Here is a 23,028-nt window from a genome sequence, read left to right on the forward strand (position 1 = left end):
TTTAGCAACAAGCCTTAGCAATGACTCTTCGAGACTGATTGTTCCGTTTACTATTTATTCATTTTTCTAGATCCCAAAGGATGAAAAAAGCAAGTCCACTGTTTCGTGGGAAATCTCCCTTTGAAGAAGAACCAGGAATGTGCAGAAAGTGCCATGAAGTGCTAACTTCTTCAACTCAACATCTTCCAGTGCTTTATCGACAAATGCAGTTCATTTTAGTTCAGTAGTTGCTTTCTTGTGGGGAATTATATTGCAGGCTTCATATTCATTTACATGAGAGTCTCCTACCATTTTCACACTTTTCGGTACTAGGCTGCTACAGTTCAAGGCCTAAACATTTGGTGGTTGTTTCTATCTGCTTTGCTAGGTTCCTAGTGCTAACATACTCCGTCTCCTTCATGGAGCTCCCTCAGCAGATCCAGGGGTCTCCTGCCTCTCTAACTCATTTGCCAGTCTACTCTCCCTCCTCTCCCAGGGTCCTATTTCACCATCCCCTCCTTTTTTCTGGCTACTAAGTGCCCTACAACCTCTAACCACCTTTCCATCCGTCTTCTGCCTCTTTCACACCTCTTTCCCTCAGTTTTTCAAGGTATTACTAAATGTTACAGAAAAACATGTACAAAGTTCCCCCAACCTCCAGCAATATCTAATTCAGCCTTCCCCGACATAGTGAGCCTGAGATGCTTTGGACTACATCTCCCATCATTCCTGACCATTGGCTATAATGGCTGGAGCTGAAAGGACTTGGGAGTCCAACAACATCTGGGTTGGCGAAGGCTGCTGGTAGCCGAACTTGCCTTGCATCCTCCTCGTCTCATTATGCTGTGTGTTTCCCTGTTCCCACATGCCAGGATTGGCTGCCACTGAGCATCTGCCTACTGCTGCTGCTGTTGTCTTTGAAGTGCGAATTTCAAATTGATCCACTTTATTTACTTTGAACAAGGTCTGTGGTAAAATAAATCTTGAGCTGGTTTTGGCTTTAGGAAACCTACTGTGCAGTGGTGTGCATGAAAGATTGCTCGGGGCATCAGACAACATCCTCAGGGTGTGAGACAGCATTGTTTAATGACTGCTGACTGTTAAAAGGTACAAGAGTCCCTTTGTGCATCTTAGACGTCTGGTGCATGCATTATCTCCTGCGACGGTTGTGTTGTGTAAGATAAGCTGTCTTTCCAGAATATCAAGCACTAGGCAATAAAAATCATGCACATTAAAAGATGCATATGCCACTTCCTAAGGCTAGCATGCAGATTATTTCTTGAAAGGCAAAGGAAATAATTTGAGGAGTGATCTGTTGTTTGATTAGGTGCCTTGTTGTCACACCTTTTTAAACTACAGCATGGATTAAAATTGATTAAGCATGCAGGTGCACAAGTAATGAAGCCTACAAGTAATATTGCTTCCCACTTACGCTGTTACTCTCTTGTGTGTAGCTTTGCCAGGAAGACTGAATCACTTGGCTTGCACTTCACCGAACTTTAATTTATTTTCAGAAATTTCTCAACAAGTTTAATTAGAGATGTGCAATATAAAAATAAGAATAATCCCTTCCATGCTCATGGGTGATAGAGTGGCAAAGAATTTAATGGGAGGAGGAGGAAGAGGAGGAAGATTAGTTGCACTCATTCCGGCTAAGAGAATGGCAGTTCCTGGGACTCCCAGAGATCCAGGGTTGGTACCCCTCCAAATGTTATTGGATTCCACATGCCACCATACCATATGGTTGGTCTTGGAGACCCCAGGTTCTCCATCTCTGCTGTCACTCACAGTCCTTGTCCTCACACCCTTTTCCCTGGGTTTTGCATTTCACTTAACCAATGCTGTGTATGTGCGGTTGCACCCACACCCTTGCATGCACCTTGGATCAATATGGAAATGGCAGTGTTGTGAGTTTTCCCCTCTGTGCCATCTGGTACAACTTGTCCTGTATTTTCATGTCATTGAGCTGTGCCTTTCCATGCTTCACAGGATTGGCTGGTGTGGGCCAGGAAGCACACAGTGTAACGATGTGAGGACCCTGGACAAATTGTGCTATGTATTATAAAGCTGGAAGAAAGATTCTGTGTTTGGCGGCACCTCCCTTTTTTTGTCCGTTCACCCAAAGCAGAACTAAATCTTACAGAGGGCTTCTGGGCGGGGACTTAATGTTGTAAGTAGGTTGTTCAGAAATCACAATTGGGTTGTTGTTAACAGTTTTGGGTTTTTTTAATAAGGAGCCCCCCCCCAGGGTAAATGCAGGTTAAAGGAGGGAGAATATACAGTCTAGCATTTTGATGCCAATGACATTGTGGGGGGAAACTGCACGAGGAACACCCATCAATAAGTACCTGTCTGAAAGCAGCCCAAGTACACAGGTGCAGTGATATAATTTCACACCTTTTTGAATCTTGTTTAGAAGAACAGAAAAAGCTGATGATGCGCAGGATGAGAGTTGGAGAAGGTTCAGAAAAGGCAATCAGAATGATCAAGGAGCTGCAGCTGCTTTCCTATGAGGAAAGCATTTTGGACTTTTTCGTTTAGAGAGAAGGCAAGTAAGTAGTGTGACATGATAGGATTTTATAAGACTAGGCGTGGCATGGAGAAAGTGGATTGAGAAAATATTTTCTCCCTCATAACACTAGAAACATTCAACGATGCTTATTGAAGTACCTCACGCATAGTTAAGCTCTGGAACCCACTCCCATAAACGGCAGTGATAGCCACCAACTTGGAAGCCTTTAAAAGAGGATTGAACAAATGTAGAATAGACTTGTGCTCTGTCTGTATGGTCAGAAGCAGTATTACCCGTATTTTTCGCTCTATAAGACGCACCATACCATAAGACGCACCTAGTTTTTGGAGGAGGAAAACAAGAAAAAAAATATTCTGAATCTCAGAAGCCAGAACAGCAAGAGGGATCGCTACGCAGCGAAAGCAGCAATCCCTCTTGATGTTCTGGCTTCTGGGATAGCTGCGCAGCCTGCATTCGCTCCATAAGACGCACACACATTTCCCCTTACTTTTTAGGAGGGAAAAAGTGAGTCTTATAGAGCAAAAAATACGGTATTTTGAATACCTATTGCTGGAAACCGCAGAAGGACTGAGGGCTCTTATGCTTGGATCCTGCTTGCGTGCTTCTCGCACTGGTTGGCCTCTGTGAGAACAGGGTGCTGGACTAAATGGGCCATTGGCCTCATCCAGCAGGCTCTTTAATGAGAGACTAGCATTTCTGTGCAAAGAAAAATTCAAGCAAGAAGTACAGTGCATATCATTCATTGTACTATTGTAATATTGGTAGAAAAATGCAAAAATCTGTTGGCATGGTTGCATGTAAGGTATTCTACTTCCTGACTTGCTATTTTGCAGGGGGAATTTGGTCGCAAGTAGCAAATTTGGGTTGCGAAATTAAAGTGTTTTTGGCACTCTTATGCAACAAACCCTCCTCCCTCTAAATGACGCTTCCCAAGGAAAGTGTTGGGAAGAAGCACTGGGAAATGTAGGGTTACAATTGCTTGATGTGATGTACTAGAATTTCCACACAAATCAGTATCAACTAATAGTGTATAACCTCAAGAAATTTTGTGCAAACAAATCAAAATGAATGATAACCTGGTCATCCGTAAGTACCCTAAGTCTGAAAAATGTTTGCTGGTTTAATCAAGCTTGTTAAGGTTATGTGATCACTACAACTGTTGGTATTCATTTCTGTTGAACAAAAGGTCCCATTCTGTTTTAGTGTGGACAGATGTACCTCAAAGTCCTATTACCTAAATAAACTTTGTAAGCTTCCATTTTTGATCTTTTACTTGAAACCGCCCACAAGTGCTGGGCATGTTAAGCAGAGGGTGGTTATAGAGTCAAATGTTTCGGAGGAGGAATGAAATATGCAATGTTGATACCTTTTCCCATCTCTGTCAACCCGGATCCTACCGTGGGTATAATCCCAGGAACTACGCAACATGGATAGGTAGTTTCAAGTCAAAGAATTGGGGAGGCTAGCTGTTCTGGACAGGGTTGCACTGCCTTTGAAGGGACAGGTGCATAACCTGGAGGTGCTCCTACAGATGTCTTTGGAGGCTCAAGTGGCCTCCACAAGCAGTGCCTTTTACTATCTCCGGCAGATTTGCTAGCTATTGCTATCCCTGGACATGGAGAGCCTTTCCACAGTGATCCAAATACTGCTGGTAACAGGGCCGTAGCTAGGGGGTGGCGAGGTGGGCCCCTGCCAGGGGCGCAGGCAAGGGGGATGCAAAATCAGCTGCCAAGACCCCCCGCCAGCCAGACCCTGTCCAGCCAGTGCTCCCTGCGTGCGGCCAAGCAGGACAAGGAAAAGGGCCCGCACCAACTTCAAAGCCTGCCTACTCCAGAGTCACTCCCCCCCTCCTTTCTCCCACCCTTCCTCAAGGGTGCCAACTTGAATAAAATACATTGGGTGGGCAGGTAAGCACCGCCCTGTATAATCGATCACAAGACGGAGCACACGGACACTATGTGAATGGCAATGCCCATTAACTGGGGGGGTGGGGGGCTCCTCAAATATTTTAGGGGGGTGAAGGAACCTTGGCCCCAAGGAATTGGCTCCCATGCCCTTCTCCCTATTAAAGTGGGGTGCTGCCCACCTTATGCGATTTCACTTATGCAGGCAGGGGCCTAGAATGTAACCTGCGCGTAAGTGGGGAGACACCTTTATACCATCATCTAGGTCAACCTTCCTCATCTTGGTGGCCTTCAATCAGAACTCCTTACAAAAAAGAATTCACTACAAGGTAAAGTGCATGAGGAATTGAAGGGGGGGTTGGAGGAGAGGCAGAAAGAAGAGCTAATTTGTTCGTGGCTGGGGGCGCAATCTGAACTGTTCTGCCAGGGGCGCAAGATCACCTAGCTACGGCTCTGGCTGGTAACCTTAGAAGTGGAAAATTGTAATGCACTCTGTGTGGACTGTCCTTGAAGTTCATCATCAAACTTTTTATTGGCATCACATACAAACATCCATAGCAAATCAATACAGAATTCCCGCCTTCCCAGTGACACAAAACATTTGTCAAATGAAAGAGGCAAAGCAGCCTAACATTACATCTCTAGGTCTCCAGGGAGGTCAGACGTCTGCAATGTGTTTCGACAACAAAAAACCAGTTAAAGATATTTAGCCACTAACTTGGTGAGCTCCTGATTGTTCCCCAATAATAGAAAATGTATGACCTCTAACTCTGGTTTCCATTTGGGGATGCAGAGTTAAGCTAGGAACTGCTGGTGGAGATCAACATGTAATTTACATTTAAGAACCATATGTGTAAGAGTTTCCACCTGACGGTCTTCACATGGGCAAATTCTTTCTCCTTCCACCATTCCTGAGAACCTTCCCCATAGGAGGTTTGAAGGATTTGAATTAAACCTGGCCAGCGAAAATGCCCTTTCTTGAGGATTAAACAAAAATCCAAGATAATTGTGGTTAATTTCAGATGCCCAAGAAAGTTGAAAGTTAAGAGGGGAACATGTTTTCTCTGCTGCCGCTGTTAGTTCTGGCGTTCAGTGTCCCACAACCTAGTTTTTATTATAGCCTTGGCAGATGGTGGGGACATTGATTGCAAAAATTCCACTGACAGCCCAAGTTGCTGTACCTTTATGTTAAACTATTGTAGCCCTGGGGAAAGAAAGGGATCTAGCAAAACATCACTAAGGAGAGGATCTTTATCTGTTGTGAGGCAGATGTTTAACCAGCATGTAAGAAATCTCGCCCATGCTATGGTCTCTACCTTGTGTTGACCTCCCTCAAGACACAAGGCTGCATGGGGTACACCACGTCGGACAGCAAAAATTTTAATAAGCAAAGCTGCCTGCACTCGTTCTACCAGCTGGATAAGTCCTGGCAGCCAAACTGGAATTCCATAGAGCAACTGAGCTATAACTTTGGCGTTGAAGACCTTGAGGGCAGAGGGGATATGTGAATTACCTCTTGTTATAAAGAAACACATTATGGCTTGCATAGACATCTTACTGGCATTCACCGCTGTTGCACGGTGCGAGGACCATAGAAACCTATGATGGATATGCTTTTGTGCCTAATTGAACCATTACGCGTAGTGCTGTATATAAGGAAACCATTACGATTGTAACTAACGCCTTATCTCGGTGGGGAGGGGTGTTATGTAGTGAAGTTTCACCCTGGGCCAGCAGGGGGATACTGTATATAGTTTTCACTCAGGTCTGTAGATAGTTTTCACTCAGGTCCACGTCAGTTATTTTAGGCGGGAAACGCTGGGCTGTTGTTGCTACAATGTTGACAGCCGGCTGCCTATAAAAGCAGGCCGGCTGAGCTGTTTGCAGTTAGTTCTATTCCAGCTTACGAAATAAAGAGCTACTTGGAGAAATCGCTGTGTCGTCTGCTATGTCAACCCACAACTTAACACTGGCGACGAGGATGGGATCGATGGACATCAGAGCACAGCCAGATGCGGCCAGCCTCTGAACTGAGCTGAATCACTGAGCTGAATCACAGAGCGAAATCACTGAGCGGAATCACTGGACAGAACCAATTCAGAGCTGACTGTTCTGGCTAAGAGCACTGTGTTCCATCCATCGCCCTTCACGCCAGCATCGGAATCATGGCTTCACTTGTGCCTCTACCACCGTTTGCGCCAGCCTCTGAATCATGGGACTCCTACCTCGCTCGGTTCGACTGCTACCTCCAAGCCAACGAGCTGACAGCAGTATCAAAGGATCGGAAGCGGGGCCTATTCCTCAGCCTCTGTGGGCCTGAGGTGTTTGAGACGGCCCGAGCATTGGTTGCGCCTGAAGCAGTCCAGGCAACACCGTGGGACACGATCCAAGAGAAGCTCCGCAACCACTACGCACCAAAGCCGTCCAAGATTGCCGCCCGCCATGCGTTCTACCACCGGAACCAGGCAGAGGGGGAGTCAATCAACAACTACACCACCGCCCTGCGACAGGCTGCAATGCACTGTGAGTTCCGAGACTTAGACGATGCCCTGATGGATCGAATTGTCTGCGGGGTCCGGGACATCCATCTGCAACGGCGTCTCCTCGCCAAGCCAGACCTCACGCTACAGAAAGCCATTGAGGAGGCTGTGGCCTCAGAAGCTGCTGAACGCTCCACCCAGGAGATCCACAAGTCCAGCAGCCCGCGTCTTGCTAGGAAGCCAGTTCCAGTGCATCACGAAGAGGCCAGCAGTGATGAGGCATCCTCCAGTGAAGACGATGACGTGCACCAGACAAAGCGGGAGCGCAGGAAGTTCCAACAGAAGTCCAAGGGCCAACCGGAATGTGCCGGCTGCGGAGGCAACCATTCCCGTGCCAAGTGTCGATTCAGAGACGCCATCTGTAGGAAGTGTTCCAGAAGGGGCCACATTGCTAAGGTCTGCCGATCGGCTCCGTCTGACACCCCCCCTTCATCGACTCGCAAGTCCAAGTCTTCACTCCAGTCTGCCAAGGAAAGTTGTTTCGCTCTCACCAACTGCCACTGCCCGTCTGGAACCACGATTGGCCAAACCGACTCGCCTACGCAACGCAAGCTGAACGTCACGGTGCTCATTGAAGGAGCTCCATGTGACATGGAGATCGACACTGGGTCTGCCCTGTCCATCGTGTCATGGAGCACCATCAAAAGACTGGTACCCAGAGTGTCCAAAAGGCAACTCGACTCTCACCGCGTACACCTGAGAGACTACCAGGGAAACGACATTCCCGTGGTAGGCGTTGGCCGGTTCCGGATCGCCTTCAAGGATTTTTCGGGCCTGCTCCGGTTGGTGGTGGTCGAAGGTCAGCGGCCAAGCCTCCTAGGGCTAGACTGGTTTGATGCCCTCGGCCTGGAAGTCACCGGCATCAACTGCATCTCTAACGCAGAGACTGAGGGTTTGGTCAAAGACTTTGCCGAGGTTTTTGATGGCAGCTTGGGGCAATATACAGGTACGCCCATCTCCTTTAGCCTTGATCCACAAGTCGCCCCCATCAAGCTAAAGCCACGCCGGGTTCCCTTTGCTCTCAAGGCTAAGGTGGACGAACAACTGGACAAACTGATCGCCCAAGGAGTTTTGGAGCCGGTTGACCACGCCAAGTGGGAAACCCCCATCGTCACGCCTGTCAAGCCAGATGGGTCAGTGAGAATCTGCGCTGACTACAAGTGCACGATCAACAAGGCACTTCAGCAGCACGCTTATCCGGTTCCTGTTGTCCAACACCTGCTGCATTCCCTGGGTGAGGGTAAGGTCTTCGCTAAGCTGGACCTTGCCCAAGCCTATCAACAACTGCCCGTCGATGATGCCACTGCTGAAGCCCAGACGATCGTCACCCACCGGGGGGCATTCCGTTGCCGCCGGTTGCAGTTCGAGGTGAGTGTGGCTCCTGGCATCTTCCAAAGCCTTATGGAGCGTCTCCTGCAAGGGCTTCCGGGCGTGGTACCATATTTTGATGACGTCTTGGTGTCTGCAGACTCACACCAGCAGCCCTTCCAGCCCTTCGCAACCAGACAACATGAACTCTCAGCTCATCGCGGCTGTCTGCTATGGGGAGACCGCGTCGTGATTCCCCAGGGACTCCGTCAGCGCGTCCTGGAGGCTCTGCACGTTGGCCACCCGGGAATTGTCAAAATGAAGGCGTTGGCTCGGTGTCACGTCTGGTGGCCTAATATGGACGATGCCATCACTGCCTGGGTGTCCGCCTGTCAAGCGTGCCAAGAGTCGAGGCCTGCACCACCGGCAGCTAAGGGACACACCTGGGAGACGCCAAAGACACCCTGGTCGAGGGTGCACATTGATCTGGCTGGCCCCTTTCACGGCCGGACCTTTATGGTAGTGGTGGACGCCTATTCCAAATGGCTGGAGGTCGCCCTGATGCCCTCCACCACTACCGAGGCCGTCATCCGGGTGCTGCGAGGCCTGTTTGCAACGCATGGGTGTCCTGATGTCCTTGTCTCTGACAACGGACCGCAGTTCACGTCAGGCACATTTGAGCGGAATCTTTTGGGACTGGGCATCCGCCATGCCCTAACGGCACCATTTCATCCATCCAGCAACGGGCAAGCGGAAAGATTGGTGCGCTCGGCAAAAGAGGCACTGGCGCGCCTGGACCGGGGAGACTGGCACGAGCGGGTCGCCGAATACTTGTTTGTGCAACACATCACCCCTCATGCGGCCACAGGGCGGAGTCCTGCTGAACTGCTTATGGGCCGCCGCCTCAGGTCACCGCTCGACCGGCTACACCCGGGCTTTGCCGTGGCTGAACCCCCAGGCTGTGCCAACGCGCCACGGTCATTTGTCCCAGGAAACCAGGTCTTTGCCCGGAACTATGTGGGGGACATTCCTTGGGTGCCAGCCACAGTAGTGGGAGTCACTGGACCTCGCTCGTACCAGGTGGCACTCGAAGACGGACGCTTGTGGCGATGGCACATAGACCAGCTTAGGCGCAGGGTTGGGGACTTGGACACTACCGTGGTGCCCCCAACTGCGTTTGCGGCTCAAGAAGAGACACGTACAGATGGCGAGGCCCCACCTACACCTCCCTCGCAAACTGCCAGCGTGGAGCCGAACCAAGCCGCTTCAGAGGGTCTGCCAGACTTACCACAGACTCAGAGCACTCCACTTGCGGAGGCTCCACCCACAGCAGCGGATCCAGGGGAGTTGGTTCCAACGCCACCTAGGGTCGCACCACAGCCTCAGCAAGAACTGTGTGGCCCTCTGGACTTGGCTACCAGTCCCCGGCGGTCTGGCAGAGTTTCCAAGCGCCCAACTTATTTAAAGGACTATGTTGTTGGACATGTATCACTGTTGGTCTAAGTATGGGAAATGTAACCGATATGCTTTTGTGCCTAATTGAACCATTACGCGTAGTGCTGTATATAAGGAAACCATTACGATTGTAACTAACGCCTTATCTCGGTGGGGAGGGGTGTTATGTAGTGAAGTTTCACCCTGGGCCAGCAGGGGGATACTGTATATAGTTTTCACTCAGGTCTGTAGATAGTTTTCACTCAGGTCCACGTCAGTTATTTTAGGCGGGAAACGCTGGGCTGTTGTTGCTACAATGTTGACAGCTGGCTGCCTATAAAAGCAGGCCGGCTGAGCTGTTTGCAGTTAGTTCTATTCCAGCTTACGAAATAAAGAGCTACTTGGAGAAATCGCTGTGTCGTCTGCTATGTCAACCCACAACTTAACAGCCACATAAAGACATTCTTTATGAAGCCGCGTGTACTTAGTGGCTAAATGAGGTAACACCAAACAGTTGCATAAAGTAGATTTCCCTGGTCCTTGAAGTTGATTCAGAAGCTACAATTAGTGCAGACTGTAGCTGCTAGGCCTCAACTTGTAGTGGCCTGTTGCAAAAACACTTTTTAAAAAATGCACTAGCTACCTATATGCATACCAAGAGTGCTTGGTACTGGTTCTCCAGCTGTGGCCTTTCCTGGACAGTGATTCACACATGGGTAACTTCAAGACTGATCTATTGTAACGTGCTCTGTGTGGAGGTACCATTGAAGTATGAAGAACGCAGCAGCTAGGCTTTTCATCGGTATGACCTGCCGCAAACAATTTCGAGAGAACTGCACTCAATGCTTGTTTGCTTCAAGTTACTTGCATTGGCTTAAAAAGCCTATACAGTTTGGGGCCAGGACAACTGACAGAAATCCTGTTGCTGTACTGACCTGCACATTTGTCAAGATCGGCCAGTCTTGCCATCCTTAGGTAAAGCCCACTTCTATGGCAATGTGAGGGAAGAGCTTTCTCATTAGCAGGCACCCCACCTTTTGAGTTCCTTTCCCTCTAAAATTCCACTGGCATCTCCTCTTTTGACCTTTTTTTTTTAAAAAAAAATAATATTTATTAAAGTTTCAAAAAAGTTACAAGAATAAAAAGAAAGAAAAAAAGGGGGAAAAACAAAAATACAAAATACAATAAAGTAAAAACAATTAAAAACAAACCAACCTTTCCATATCTTGTCTTTCATTTACTTGTTTCCCTGACCTCCTCACACCTCCCTTTTTTGTATTCTAGTTCAATTAGTTATTTCAGCAAATCCTTTCCATTTTTACTTTTATCTTACTAATTTATCTTAATATATTATAACTTTACATTCTCACCTGTTAATAATCCATCTTTAAATACTCCTTTATAACATTACTGCTAAAACCACATTACTTCATTCCAACATCCTTCTAACATTCCTTAATTTTACAATATTTCTATAAATAGTCTTTAAATTTCTTCCAGTCTTCTTCTACCGACTCTTCTCCCTGGTCTTGGATTCTGGCGGTCATTTCCGCCAGCTCCATGTACTCCATCACCTGCATCTGCCATTCTTCCCGGGTGGGTAGCTCTTGTGTCTTCCAATACTTTGCGTCCTCTTTTGACCTGTTCAACTGAAAAGGGAGACCAGTACAGAAAGGCATGCTTGCTTAGGAGGATTACAATGGTTTCTGTGTCAACCAGTTCTTTTGCTTTTTTAAAACAAAACTTTAGGTATAAAAGCATCTGCCACCTGCAAGAAACCTTAATTTATTACAACCATGCATCAAATTTATGATTAGCGAGGAAGAAAAGCAACCCTACAGAGCTCTTCCAACCAATTCTACTCTGGCTCCTCCTCTTCACCTATATAATTTGTCGCTCGGTTCTGGGCAACACAGACCAAAGCGGTGGTGGAAGCAACTGTAGAATCTGTATTTTTTCCCCTCCTTTTGCTTAATATCTGACAGCTTTGAAGGTGTGCTTTCATACGGCAGAATGGCTAATCCCCAACAATCGGATGAGCTCATTTTTTTTGTGAATGGAAGGAAGGTAAGGATTTCTTTTAATACTTTAGTGTGTTTTTAAAGGGGGGGGGAGGACAAGGGGCACATTCTTGTATCTACAAAGAAGATTTAAAATGTTCTCTAGATGTTATTCATGACCTTACAAATTACACATCTTTTCCCTGCAATCTTCTGTCATTTCAACGTCATTGTTTACAAGTTGGGACTTTCTTTCTCTATCTCATTGACCACCATTGACTGGGATTGTCAACTATGTTTATTTCACATCACTAAATTAAACTTTGCAGACACTTCCTCTAGTGTTTGAATGCCTAGGTCTTACGAAAATGAAAGAGGATCGAGCAACAGCTGTCAGAGCAATGCTGTTGGAAATGGATTAAGCTATTATTATAGCTATAAGCTATAGTAATCGGTTGCAATACCGTATCACCAAACTTTAAAAACGAAAATTCGGCATGAGTTCACTGTGAGTGCCCTACAACAATCTTAAGTAAAAAGGACATTCAATGAAAGGTTCCCTAATGAAATATAATCAAATAATATTAATATCCCTTCCTGCTAAAAAAAAAAGAAAAAAAAAGAGAGGTATGCATGCAATTTAAAACTTGAAATGCACCCATGTGTTTACTTTCTCTTGTTTTCTCCACTTGAGAACAAAGACAATAAAACATCTCCATTTACAAATATTTCACCCAGAGAGGATGAGGAAATGATTAAAATACATGTGTCATGTTTCTTAGAAACTTGAATTCTGCAGTTATTTCAAATAGGAAGAAAACAACTGCATGCACTAATTGTGCTTTGTATACTTTCAACTATAAGTCTAATATGACATACCGGTAACTATAAGAGAGGCACTTTGATTTCAGTGGGAGAGAGTTAAGCCCATTTGAAACTGTCCTGTTGAAATTGGCAGTGTTTAAAAGTGGTTACTTGGCTAGATTGTGCCCTTATTTTATATTTATTCTTATCAGAAGAAGAGGAAAAAGTGGGTGGCATTCAACTAACATTTAAGTTCATTAATTTTAACATCTGAAGGGCCAAAGGTTCCCTTCAGCTGCTATAGAATATTGTTGCATGCCACCCCAATCTCTGAGCAGTGAGAGATTCCAGGGGTTCGAAGCACTTGCCCAGGGTTTGTGTTTCCTTTTGGAAATGAGGCACAGCAGAGACTATGGTGTCTTTATGACATATGGTTTCTCTACACATATATACAACCTTAGCCTACGATGGAGGGGTTCACAACATTAACACCCCAAGAGTGTCCTACTACTCCCATAGCTGCAGCCTTGGATTCAAGCAGAAATCAAACATCATGCTCTGCCTCTGGCTTTCGAGCCTGCAGCGGTATTTCTAGTTCACATCACAGCTCCAAAACTCTACATCAAACTCTGGCTTTGTATTCTAACTAACTCTGAGTTGCTATCATTTGCTATCTGGCACAGAGCCCCCTCTCCTTGCTTTCTTAATGGCCCATTACCTTTCCTTCATTCTTTTAATGACCCATCACCCAGGCCTCATGAGGAAGCTTGCCTGGGTCCCAGGATTAAGAGTCTAGCACCCATTTTTACCTTTCAATCCTTGATTAAATTCTCACACTTCCTGGATCCAGGAATTACAGGTGCCTGGCACCCACAAATTCATAACAGTATTCATCCATTCATATATTTTATTACTCTTCTGCCTTGTTCTCCTCCTCTACAAATACATCAGAGTTAGGCAGAGCTTCCAAAAAAGAAAAAAGAAAAAAATATTACAGACCTTATATGTTGGATCCAAATAAAACTAAATGGCATAAATCAAGATTTCAAAATCAAGGCATAAATCAAGATTTCAAAAGATGCAATGGGAGTACTTTAGATGCAGAGTAAATGCCTGGAATGCCATCAGCCCGAGTAGCTGAACTCAAGTTCCAGTTTCCTTGTGGTTTGATAAGACCTGTGTTGTTGTATCTGAGTAAGAGAAACGGAAGAAAAGCAGCATGTGATATCAATTCCTCTCATCAAAAGCATAGGTAATCCTCTTAAGCAAGGTGTATTTTTTGGTTTCTCGACTCTCCTTTCTAATGCAGGTGATAGAGAAATCTGCTGATCCTGAAGAACTGCTGCTCAATTACCTGAGAAAGGGGCGTATCCTTTTAAAGCTCTTGCGTTGCATAACTATTCTGTTACCGATTTGAAACGTTTCTTGAGACGTATCCTGCGGCTCCCATGTTCAATCAAGTATGAGAGGTATGCAGAACTAGGTATAGGTATAGAACTAGCACTATAAAATACTGGTTGCATTGCCATTTTTGTTGCCAACCTTCGACTCTACAAACTGACTTAGGGACTCTTCTAAATCCAGATGGTTCCACCTCTTACATAGCAAAATCAGATCTATTGGTATTGACTTGGAACCCTTGTATAATTCAAGTGAGCAATATATTTTTTGCAATATTCAAAGCAGATTAAGGGACACTGAAAAACAAAACATCGAGTCAGCTGTAAATATACTTTACTCCCCCAAGTTCTGTGGTTTAGATACAACAGATAACAGGGTCATCTATATCTCAAAATTAATAATTCCAGTCCAACACAGGGCCTTTATGTTAGCCCGACTGAACATTTTCCCCTCAGCTTTTGTCAAGGGCAGATATTTAAACATCCCCAGAAATGATAGCCATCACGGATGTTCTTTGAATATGCTGGGCACTGTGGAACATATCCTTTTCTACTCTCCATTGTACAACCAGCTATGCCAACATGTGCCAAAATTACATTTTCTGTGAAAAAATGTTATACTTTGGCAACAGGTTTCTTAAGTTTTTTTTTTTACAAGTCCTAGTCTAGAAGCATCCTATTCCACAATTCAATTTTACATGCATTGGAAAGATAAATAGATATTTTAGAACTAGAAACTTACTAAAACTTAGTGTTCCGGGGCCTGGATCCGGCCCAATCGCATTCTAAATCTGGCCCACGGACAGTGCAGGAATCAGCGTGTTTTTACATAAGTAGAATGTGTGCTTTTATTTAAATGCATTTATTTAAATGCATCTCTGGGTTATTTGTAGGGCCTGCCTGGTGTTTTTACATGAGTAAAATGTGTGCTTTTATTTAAAATGCATCTCTGGGCTATTTGTGGGGCATAGGAATTCATTCATCCCTGCCCCCCCCAAAAAAATATAGTCCAGTCCCCCACAAGGTCTGAGGGACAGTGGACTGGCACCCTGCTGAAAAAGTTTGCTGACCCTTGCTCTAGAGTCTACATAATTGAAAAGTTTGCAAATAATATTTTACCAGGACTTGGAAACACTCTGGGGCATAGGATATTGCAAAGCAAAAGTCAATTTATAAAGTGAGATTAATCTCTGCAGTGATACATTTTAATGGAGCAAACCTGTTTTTCTTGTTAGGACAGTGGTTCACAGAAAATCAGCATGAAGTTGAAGTAAGAATAAAGTTCCAACTTAATGACGTAATGATGCACAACTTAAACAAAAAAATATTCACATGGCATTAGCCATAGACCATATTGTTCCTGTAGTTTCTTGGTAAATACTTCCCCTACAAACCAGCTTTAATCAGATTATAAAACTGGGTACAAAGGATGCCGATAGAGGGGGCAGACAAGAAGAAGTTCCAGGCAGGAGCAGCATCCCCTCAGGTGAAATGGGAAGCTACTGTATAGCCTCACTTACAAGGCTTGTGTGGTAGTGGTGGCTTCCAGAGAGCACTCGCAAGATTTCACAAGATCTTGCAGAGATCTCACAAGAGCTCACTGGAAGCCACAGCCGCAACTGCATGACCCCAGCATGGACAGGCAGGGCACCTGCAGGTGTGCCAGTACATGGGATTCTGCCGCCCAAAGCAGCTGCTTCAGTTTGCCTCATGGGAGGGCCGGTCCCAGTTCCAAGGGATGGGCTACTTGGGCAAAAGATCTGCAGTTTTCCTTCTGATATTCTGGTGGTGCCCTGCTATGGATGCTTTCTCTAGAGCAGCAGCATCTCTTTGGTGCTACATTCTCTACTGCTCTACTGCATTATTCCTCTTGGCTTTTCAAAAGCAAGGACTTCTGGTTTGCACATAACATTAAACCGTGGTTTATTAAACTATGGTTTGTTGTTGGCTTACAAACCTAGGTTTGTTTTGATTATGGTTTGACGTTATGTGTGAACCGAGCACCCTGTCTCAAATGTGATTTGTTGATTACCTCAGTCCAGCCAATCACTAAACTACAAAGGCACATGACATGTCACATGAAAGAAAACAAACCATACATAAATATGAATTTCAGTAGAAACTACAACAGAGCAATAGTTAGTAAGTCCCACTCTTGGGTCAGTGCATAGTACTTCAGTCTTAGGCTCCATTTGCACAATACATTTGAAGTAGGATCATGCCACTTTAACCAGTTATGACTTCCCCCAAAGAATCATGGGAACTGTAGTTTAAGAGTGCTGAGACCCCTATTTCTCTTTAAAAAAACCTACAGTTCCCAGGGGGAACCCTATTTAAGGGACCTCTATTTCCCTCAAAAAACTAGTTCTCTGGGAAGAGGGATTGTTAACCCACTCTGGGAACTGTAGTTCTCTGAGGGAAATAGGAGTCTCCTAACAACTCTCAGCACCCTTAACAAACTACAGTGCCCAGGATCCTTTGGGGGAAGCCATGACAGTTTAAAGTGGTACAATACTGTTTTAAATGTATAGTGCAGATGGGGCCCTTGGCTACATAAAAAGTTAAATTAAAAATATTCATTAAAATGTAGGGGCTTTTTTAAAATAAAAAATGTCTTCTCAGACTTAGCTATCATCTTGATAAAGTGCCTTCTCTTCATTTATTTTCTTTTTCCTCCACCCCATAAAGGAAATAAAAAGTAATGTGAAAGACATCATGCGGGGTGGGGTGGGGGGAATCCAGATATTAAACAAGGAGTCAGCACTTATTTTCCTTAACCCTCCACTGTAACTACAAGTCTGCCTCACAGGAACGAAGTATGGCTGTGGAATTGGAGGCTGTGGGGCTTGCACAGTGATGATATCGACATACAACCCAGACACCAAGAAGATACGGTATCCTTAGGGAAGGGAAAGATGCTTCATGCAGATAACTGCACCAAAACTTGATGTCATTAAAAAAAAAAAAAATCACTTGCCATATATAGCTTTCCCACAAATAACCCCAGGAATTGTTGTTTGATCTGACGGCTAAGAGGAGCATCTGCCACAAAGGTGCAAAAAAGACCTGCTGAATACCTAGAGGCTGTCTGCCTCCATTTTAACTTGCTTCAGACACCATTTTGCCTCCATTTTAACTTGCTTCAGACTTGACAGTGGTGCCGACAGGGAACAGGGAAGGGAGCAGGGGGTGATGAGGGGCAAACTCTGAGGGGAAGAGGAGCATTGGCGGCTGAAATATACTCAGAGTCAAGAGTGGATTTCATGCTCTTTATTCAGCTCATGGTGGTGAGGAGGAATGAATGAATGTCCCCTCAAAGTATCTGTTTTATATACATTATTTACACAATGGGCTGCACGTGATTGGCCAATTCCGGAATTCTCCTGTAGGCCAATCAGGTTGCGGATTCCCTTCCACCTGGAGCTGGATTGGGTGGCTCCTGCAGACCAATCATACTGCTGCATTGTTCTAGGACCAATCAGACTGCTGCATTTTGGATCCTATTCAACTCAGTACATAACAGCGGCCTTGAAGGGTTAAGGGCCCTGCAGGGCGTAATTTTTCTCCTCAGAGCATCAAGGTCCTGCTCAACTAGGCTGCTGCCATGGACAAAATTTAACTTTGCTCCCCCACGCGAGTTCTTGAGGGGTGATTGTGGTCCCTCCTCAGCGCTTTACCTATGTACGTGCCATACCTTTAAAACCCATTCAAAGCATCTTGTTTCCCTCAAAGAATTCTGGGCCCTGTAGTTTGTTAAGGACGGTGGTGAATTGCAACTCTGTGAGAGGTAAACTACAGGGCCCAGAATCCTTTGAGGTAAACAATGTGTTTTGAATGTGCTTCAAAATTAAAGGGTCCCATGGCTTCAGGGGTCCTCAGTTTGGGTGTTGGACCCTCAGATGTTGTTGGACTAGAACAGGGGTTGGCAAGCTTTACCAGCCATGGGCCGGATCACTCTCATGGAGATCGTTGGTGGGCCAGACTGGAGCAGCACGATGCTGGAAATTGCGTCTGCACATGTCCACGGCGCCAGAAATCACTTCTGCGCATGCCCAGATGCCGGAAATCACACCTGCACGGGAGCGATTTTCGGCGTCTGGACATGTGCAGATGTGATTTCTGGTATCTGCAAGTGTGCAGACGCCATTTCTGGCGCCACTCGGCGAGTCCCCACACCATGCTGCTTTAGCGCAGCGCGCGGGGGACTTGCCAAGTGGGCGGCTCGGTTTACGGGCGGCTCATGGGCTGGTAAAACGGTCTTCCTGGGCCGCATCCGGCTCATGGGCCGCACGCATAGCTGTCAACGTTTCCCCCCTTTTAAGGGAAATTCCCTTATTCCGAATAGGATTTTCCTTAAAAAAGGGGGGAAAGTTGACAGCTATGGCCGCACGTTGCCAACCCTTGGACTAGAACTTCCATCATCCATGGTGACTGAGGATGATGGAATTGTAGTCTACTAACACCCAGGGGCAAGGGACGCGTGTTAAACCACAGAGCCTAGGACTTGCCGATCAGAAGGTCGACGGTTCAAATCCCCGCAACAGGGTGAGCTCCAGTTGCCCTGCTCCTGCCAACCTAGCAGTTCAAAAGCACGTCAAAGTGCAAGTAGATAAATAGGCACCGCTCCGGCGGGAAGGTAAACGGCGTTTCCGTGTGCTGCTCTGGTTTGTCAGAAGCGGCTTAGTCATACTGGCCACATGACCCGGAAGCTGTACGCAGGCTCCCTCAGCCAATAAAGTGAGATGAGCACCGCAACCCCAGAGTCGGCCACGACTGGACTTAATGGTCAGGAGTCCCTTTACCTCTTTAACACCCAGGGGCACCCAAGGTTGAAGAAGACCAGCTCTACCTCACTGTCACACCTTTCGATTGATATACATAGGTTAATGGAGAATGCAGTCTGAGAAAGAATGGGTAGTTCTGGGGTGGGGAGCAACCATTTCGAGTTCTAGTGTCCAGTGCTGCATATTGGATTGTGCTAGCCCCGAGACCATCCATGGCTAAAAATAGCCCTAGTGGGTTGGAAAAACGTGGTTTAGTCCTCAAAATTCTCCTTTACATTTCAAAGACATTATCCAGCCAACTCGTGCCTACTTCCATTATGCCTGTTGTATGGCGCTGCAGTAACTACTGTGGAAGGAGTTGGAAGTACAAAAACCAAGCTCCATCCCATTCAGGTAAGAGTAAAATAAGAGATGTTGCCCAAGTTCACTCTGCCCGAGGTTCAGAATGTATAAAAAGCCTGGTGGCCTGTAATGCTTGCCTCCGGTCCAAGGCAAGCACTGCAGCCCCATTGTTCTTCTTGGGCCAGTTTGGGTTTGGATAATCTGGAGGAGAGCTTCTAAATAATAATAATTATTATTTATATGCTGCCCATCTGACTGGGTTCCTCCAGCCACTCTGGGCAGGTCCAACAAATTAAAACACATCCCTACTGTCTCATCTCTCACCCACCCTCTCTTTTCCCTCTCCACTCCCCTTATCCAGCTGTTGGCATTACAGCCTTCCTTCCCTCCCACCCTCCTTCTGATATACGATATACGATATATATATTACAATATCTTTATTGTCATTGTCCCATGCAGAACAATGAAATTGAAAAACTACATAAAACATTCAAAACCCCCTAAAAACTCTGAAACCCCATTTTAAAATACACTATACAGTGGTGCCCCGCAAGACGAATGCCTCGCAAGACGGAAAACCCGCTAGACGAAAGGGTTTTCCGTTTTGGAGGTGCTTCGCAAAACAAATTTCCCTATGGGCTTGCTTCGCAAGACGAAAATGTCTTGCGAGTTCCTGCGGGTTTTTTCCCCTTTTTCCCCCTTTTCCTAAGCCACTAAGACGCTTATCAGCTGATCCGCTAAGCCGCTAAGCCGCTTAACAGCTGATCCGCTAAGCCCCTAAGCCGCTAATAGCGCTAATCCGCTAAGCCGCTAATGGGCTTGCTTCGCAAGACGAAAAAACCGCAAGACGAAGAGACTCACGTAACGGATTCTTTTCGTCTTGCGAGGAACCACTGTACAATAGAGACCCCTTATGCTGCGTTTAGAACCAGAATTGCATTTGTGTAGAAACTGTTTCTTAGGCGGCTAGTCCTGGCCTTTATGACTCCATAACTTCTTCCAGAAGGCAGAAGCTGAAAGAGATCATTTCCGGGGTGCGTACTATCCTGCGCTATCTCTGCCGCTTTCTTATGGCACCTGACAGCATAGATTTGATCTAAGGTGGGAAGAGTGCATGTGTGCCAGCGACCCTGGGGAAATTGCATTTCCCTGCCAAAAAAGGGAAGGAAGAAGAAATCTGCTGCTGCCATAATATCTGCCACAGCAGCCAAAATAGAAAATAGGAGATGGAACTTGGGAGATGATTGGGACCCTGTAGTGGTATCAATGACATCACAAAGAGTATGGCAGAATTTGAAACAGATTGCAACCAAGCTGCTTGCTTCTTCCTATTAGTAGTAGTAGTAGTAGTAGTAACAGTAGTTGTCATGGTGTCAGTAGCGGAGCCAACTTATAGCTTTCGAGAATGGATCACCCATTTCTAGAACTTCTTTTTCTTTCTGGCTTGTGACTGTCTGGGACGTTGCCAGCTTGGTCACTGGCCCTCCTCCAAAAATATCGCCAGCTAGGGATGCGGGTGGTGCTGTGGGTTGAACCACAGAGCCTAGGACTTGCCAATCAGAAGGTCGGCGGTTCGAATCCCTGCTACGGGGTGAGCTCCCGTTGCTTGGTCCCTGCTCCTGCCAACCTAGCAGTTCGAAAGCATGTCAAAGTGCAAGTAGATAAATAGGTACCGCTCCGGCGGGAAGGTAAACGGCGTTTCCGTGCGCTGCTCTGGATCACCAGAAGTGGCTCAGTCATGCTGGCCACATGACCCGGAAGCTGTACGCCGGCTCCCTTGGCCAATAAAGCGAGATGAGCGCCGCAACCCCAGAGTCGGCCATGACTGGACCTAATGGTCAGGGGTCCCTTTACCTTTACCTTAGCTACAGGTAGCATGGATATAGAAGGATGGGGAAAGCTTTTGCTTAATCCTTGTATAGCAGGCTGCTGTCAAATGGTGCCACCCCCTTTTAATGAGACTTAATGCTTCTGATTCAAATTTTAATGGGGTGGGGGGCAGAGTTTGTTAGCAGGAGCCAGGACAGAGTGCCCCATGCCAAAGAACAAAAGCTACAATTGACACTTCAAAACTTCTGCCTCTTCTGCCCTTTGCTACAGCCATGAATTTGGGCACAGGATGCATTTTTAGTAACTTTACTGAGTAATAGTAATAATAAGGGGGCAAAGGAGATCAGGAAAAGGTAGGGTGATACTCCAGAAGTCAATGTTTCTTTGTATGGACTATCCATTTAGATATGTATTATCATTCCAGGAAAGGCTTGCAAAGTGCCACGGCTCCCAGTGTGGCTTCTGCACTCCTGGTATGGTGATGTCTATGTATTCGCTCTTAAGAAATAACCCCGAACCTACCATGGATCAGATAACTGCGTGCCTGGATGGTAGGCTGGCTTTCTCAAAATATCCCCCCCCCCCAACTGATATGTAAAAATATTTATTGTTAAGTTCAGAGGATGGCCGCATCTGGCTGTGCTCTGATGTCCATCGATCCCATCCTCGTCGCCAGTGTTAAGTTGTGGGCAAACATATCAGATGACACAGCGATTCTTCCAAAGCAGCTCTTTATTTGTAAGCTGGAACAGAACTGAACTGAGGAGCTCAGTCAGCCTGCTTATATAGAGCTCCACTAGAATGTAACAGTAACCATTTTCTGTAACTAGCCAATCACTGAATGTCACTTTCGACCCTTCATTTGCATACAAACTATCCAATCACTGAACGTCACTTTCGATCCTTCATTTGCATAACTATCTACAGTATCTCCCTGCTGGCCCAGGGTGAGAACTTCAGTACATAACAGTTGTTGTTGTTTTTATTTGAATGTCTTGTAAAATTGCTCAGTTAAGAGTAGGGGTGGGGTAGAATTTACCTAATTCGCACTTTCTGAAACAATGCACAAACCAAAACACAGCCACCTTTTGAAATTCATGCTTCTCTGAATTTTGGAATGCAGTTCTTCAGTCAAGTGGCGTGTACAAAAATGCATGTACTGGAGTAAAGTGTGCATAGAAATGAAAATATAAGTGAAAATAACATTTAAAATTGCATTATATTCAAGAAAATTTCTTTGCAAAAATGTATATATTTAGGAGAAATTCATGCTTAAGCGCTGATGAATTTTTATGGGGACTTAACAAAATAATAATCACAAACCGATGCCTAAATGCCGAACACGGGAAAATGGGAAAATGAGAAAATGTGTGGGACTGAAATTGACAGGTTCACCCATCCCTAGTTAGTAGCAGAACACTTACCCTATACTTTTGTGTTGCTCTGTTGTTTGGTGTCATCTGGTGCCTATGTGCTCTGAAGGACCATTTCTGAAATGCACATGCATTTTGCTGATGGCTCAGTAGGCTCAGCTTTGATCTATTTATCTCTGTGTCTGATCGTTCCTTCCAGGCAATTTGTGCCGTTGCACAGGATACAGACCTATAGTTGACAGCTTCAGTGCTTTCTCTCCGGTAAGGGAAACAAATCGAAAAATAAATAAAACTGTGTTAAAATTGCTATTTGTTGGTATACACAAAGGCATGAGGCACTTTTGACCCTTTGCCAAAGTGACATGATAGAGGGATATAAAATTATGCTTGGTCTAAGTGGTCAGGGCTCCCTCTCTGTCTCCCAGAGTCATCCCCAAAAGCTGAATGGTGGAAGATTAAGGAAAAGTGTGTATTATTCCCTCTTCACACACAGTGCATTGTTAGAATTCACTACCACAATATGTGGAGATGGATGCCAACTTGGATGGCCTTAAGAAGGAATTACCGTATTTTTCGCTCTATAGGACCATAGGACGCACTGGACCATAGGACGCACCAGACCATAGGAGGGGGAGAACAGGAAAAAAAATCTTCCCCTCTCTGCTCAGCGCCCCTTCAGCAAAGCGGCAGGAGAAACGGAGCCCCTTCCATTTCTCCTCCCGCTTGGCTCAAGGGGCGCTGCGCAGCTCACCCTATCTGCTGAAACCAGGAGAGTCTTGCTCTCCCGGCTTCAGCAA

At 45.9% G+C, this 23,028-nt stretch overlaps 2 protein-coding genes and 1 long non-coding RNA gene across 4 annotated transcripts in view; 2 read left to right on the forward strand and 1 right to left on the reverse strand.

Annotated features, from left to right (window-relative positions):
* The window catches only part of LOC307216107 (aldehyde oxidase-like), a 70,965-nt gene extending 67,195 nt beyond the window's left edge, over window positions 1–3,770 (forward strand). For both annotated transcript variants that reach the window (XM_079975963.1, XM_079975964.1), the window contains one exon: window positions 71–3,770. In XM_079975963.1, coding sequence (XP_079832089.1) covers window positions 71–124 — 54 coding nt within the window. In that variant the 3' untranslated portion in view covers window positions 125–3,770. The remainder of the gene's footprint in view (window positions 1–70) is intronic.
* Window positions 3,771–11,597: 7,827 nt separating this feature from the next.
* LOC307216115 (aldehyde oxidase 3-like) overlaps window positions 11,598–23,028 on the forward strand; it is an 83,246-nt gene continuing 71,815 nt past the window's right edge. Inside the window, exons 1-6 of the mRNA XM_079976015.1 lie at window positions 11,598–11,765; window positions 13,812–13,869; window positions 16,700–16,796; window positions 18,971–19,079; window positions 21,283–21,409; window positions 22,431–22,492. Coding sequence (XP_079832141.1) covers window positions 11,712–11,765; window positions 13,812–13,869; window positions 16,700–16,796; window positions 18,971–19,079; window positions 21,283–21,409; window positions 22,431–22,492 — 507 coding nt within the window. The 5' untranslated portion in view covers window positions 11,598–11,711. The remainder of the gene's footprint in view (window positions 11,766–13,811; window positions 13,870–16,699; window positions 16,797–18,970; window positions 19,080–21,282; window positions 21,410–22,430; window positions 22,493–23,028) is intronic.
* LOC307220664 lies at window positions 16,860–18,125 on the reverse strand. Its single transcript, XR_013841024.1, has 2 exons — window positions 17,028–18,125; window positions 16,860–16,994 (listed from the first exon to the last, which is right to left on the reverse strand). It is a non-coding gene; the product is annotated as an uncharacterized lncRNA (long non-coding RNA).

This window comes from Podarcis cretensis (assembly GCF_951804945.1).
Source record: "Podarcis cretensis genome assembly, chromosome: 1".
Taxonomy (NCBI): domain Eukaryota; kingdom Metazoa; phylum Chordata; class Lepidosauria; order Squamata; family Lacertidae; genus Podarcis; species Podarcis cretensis.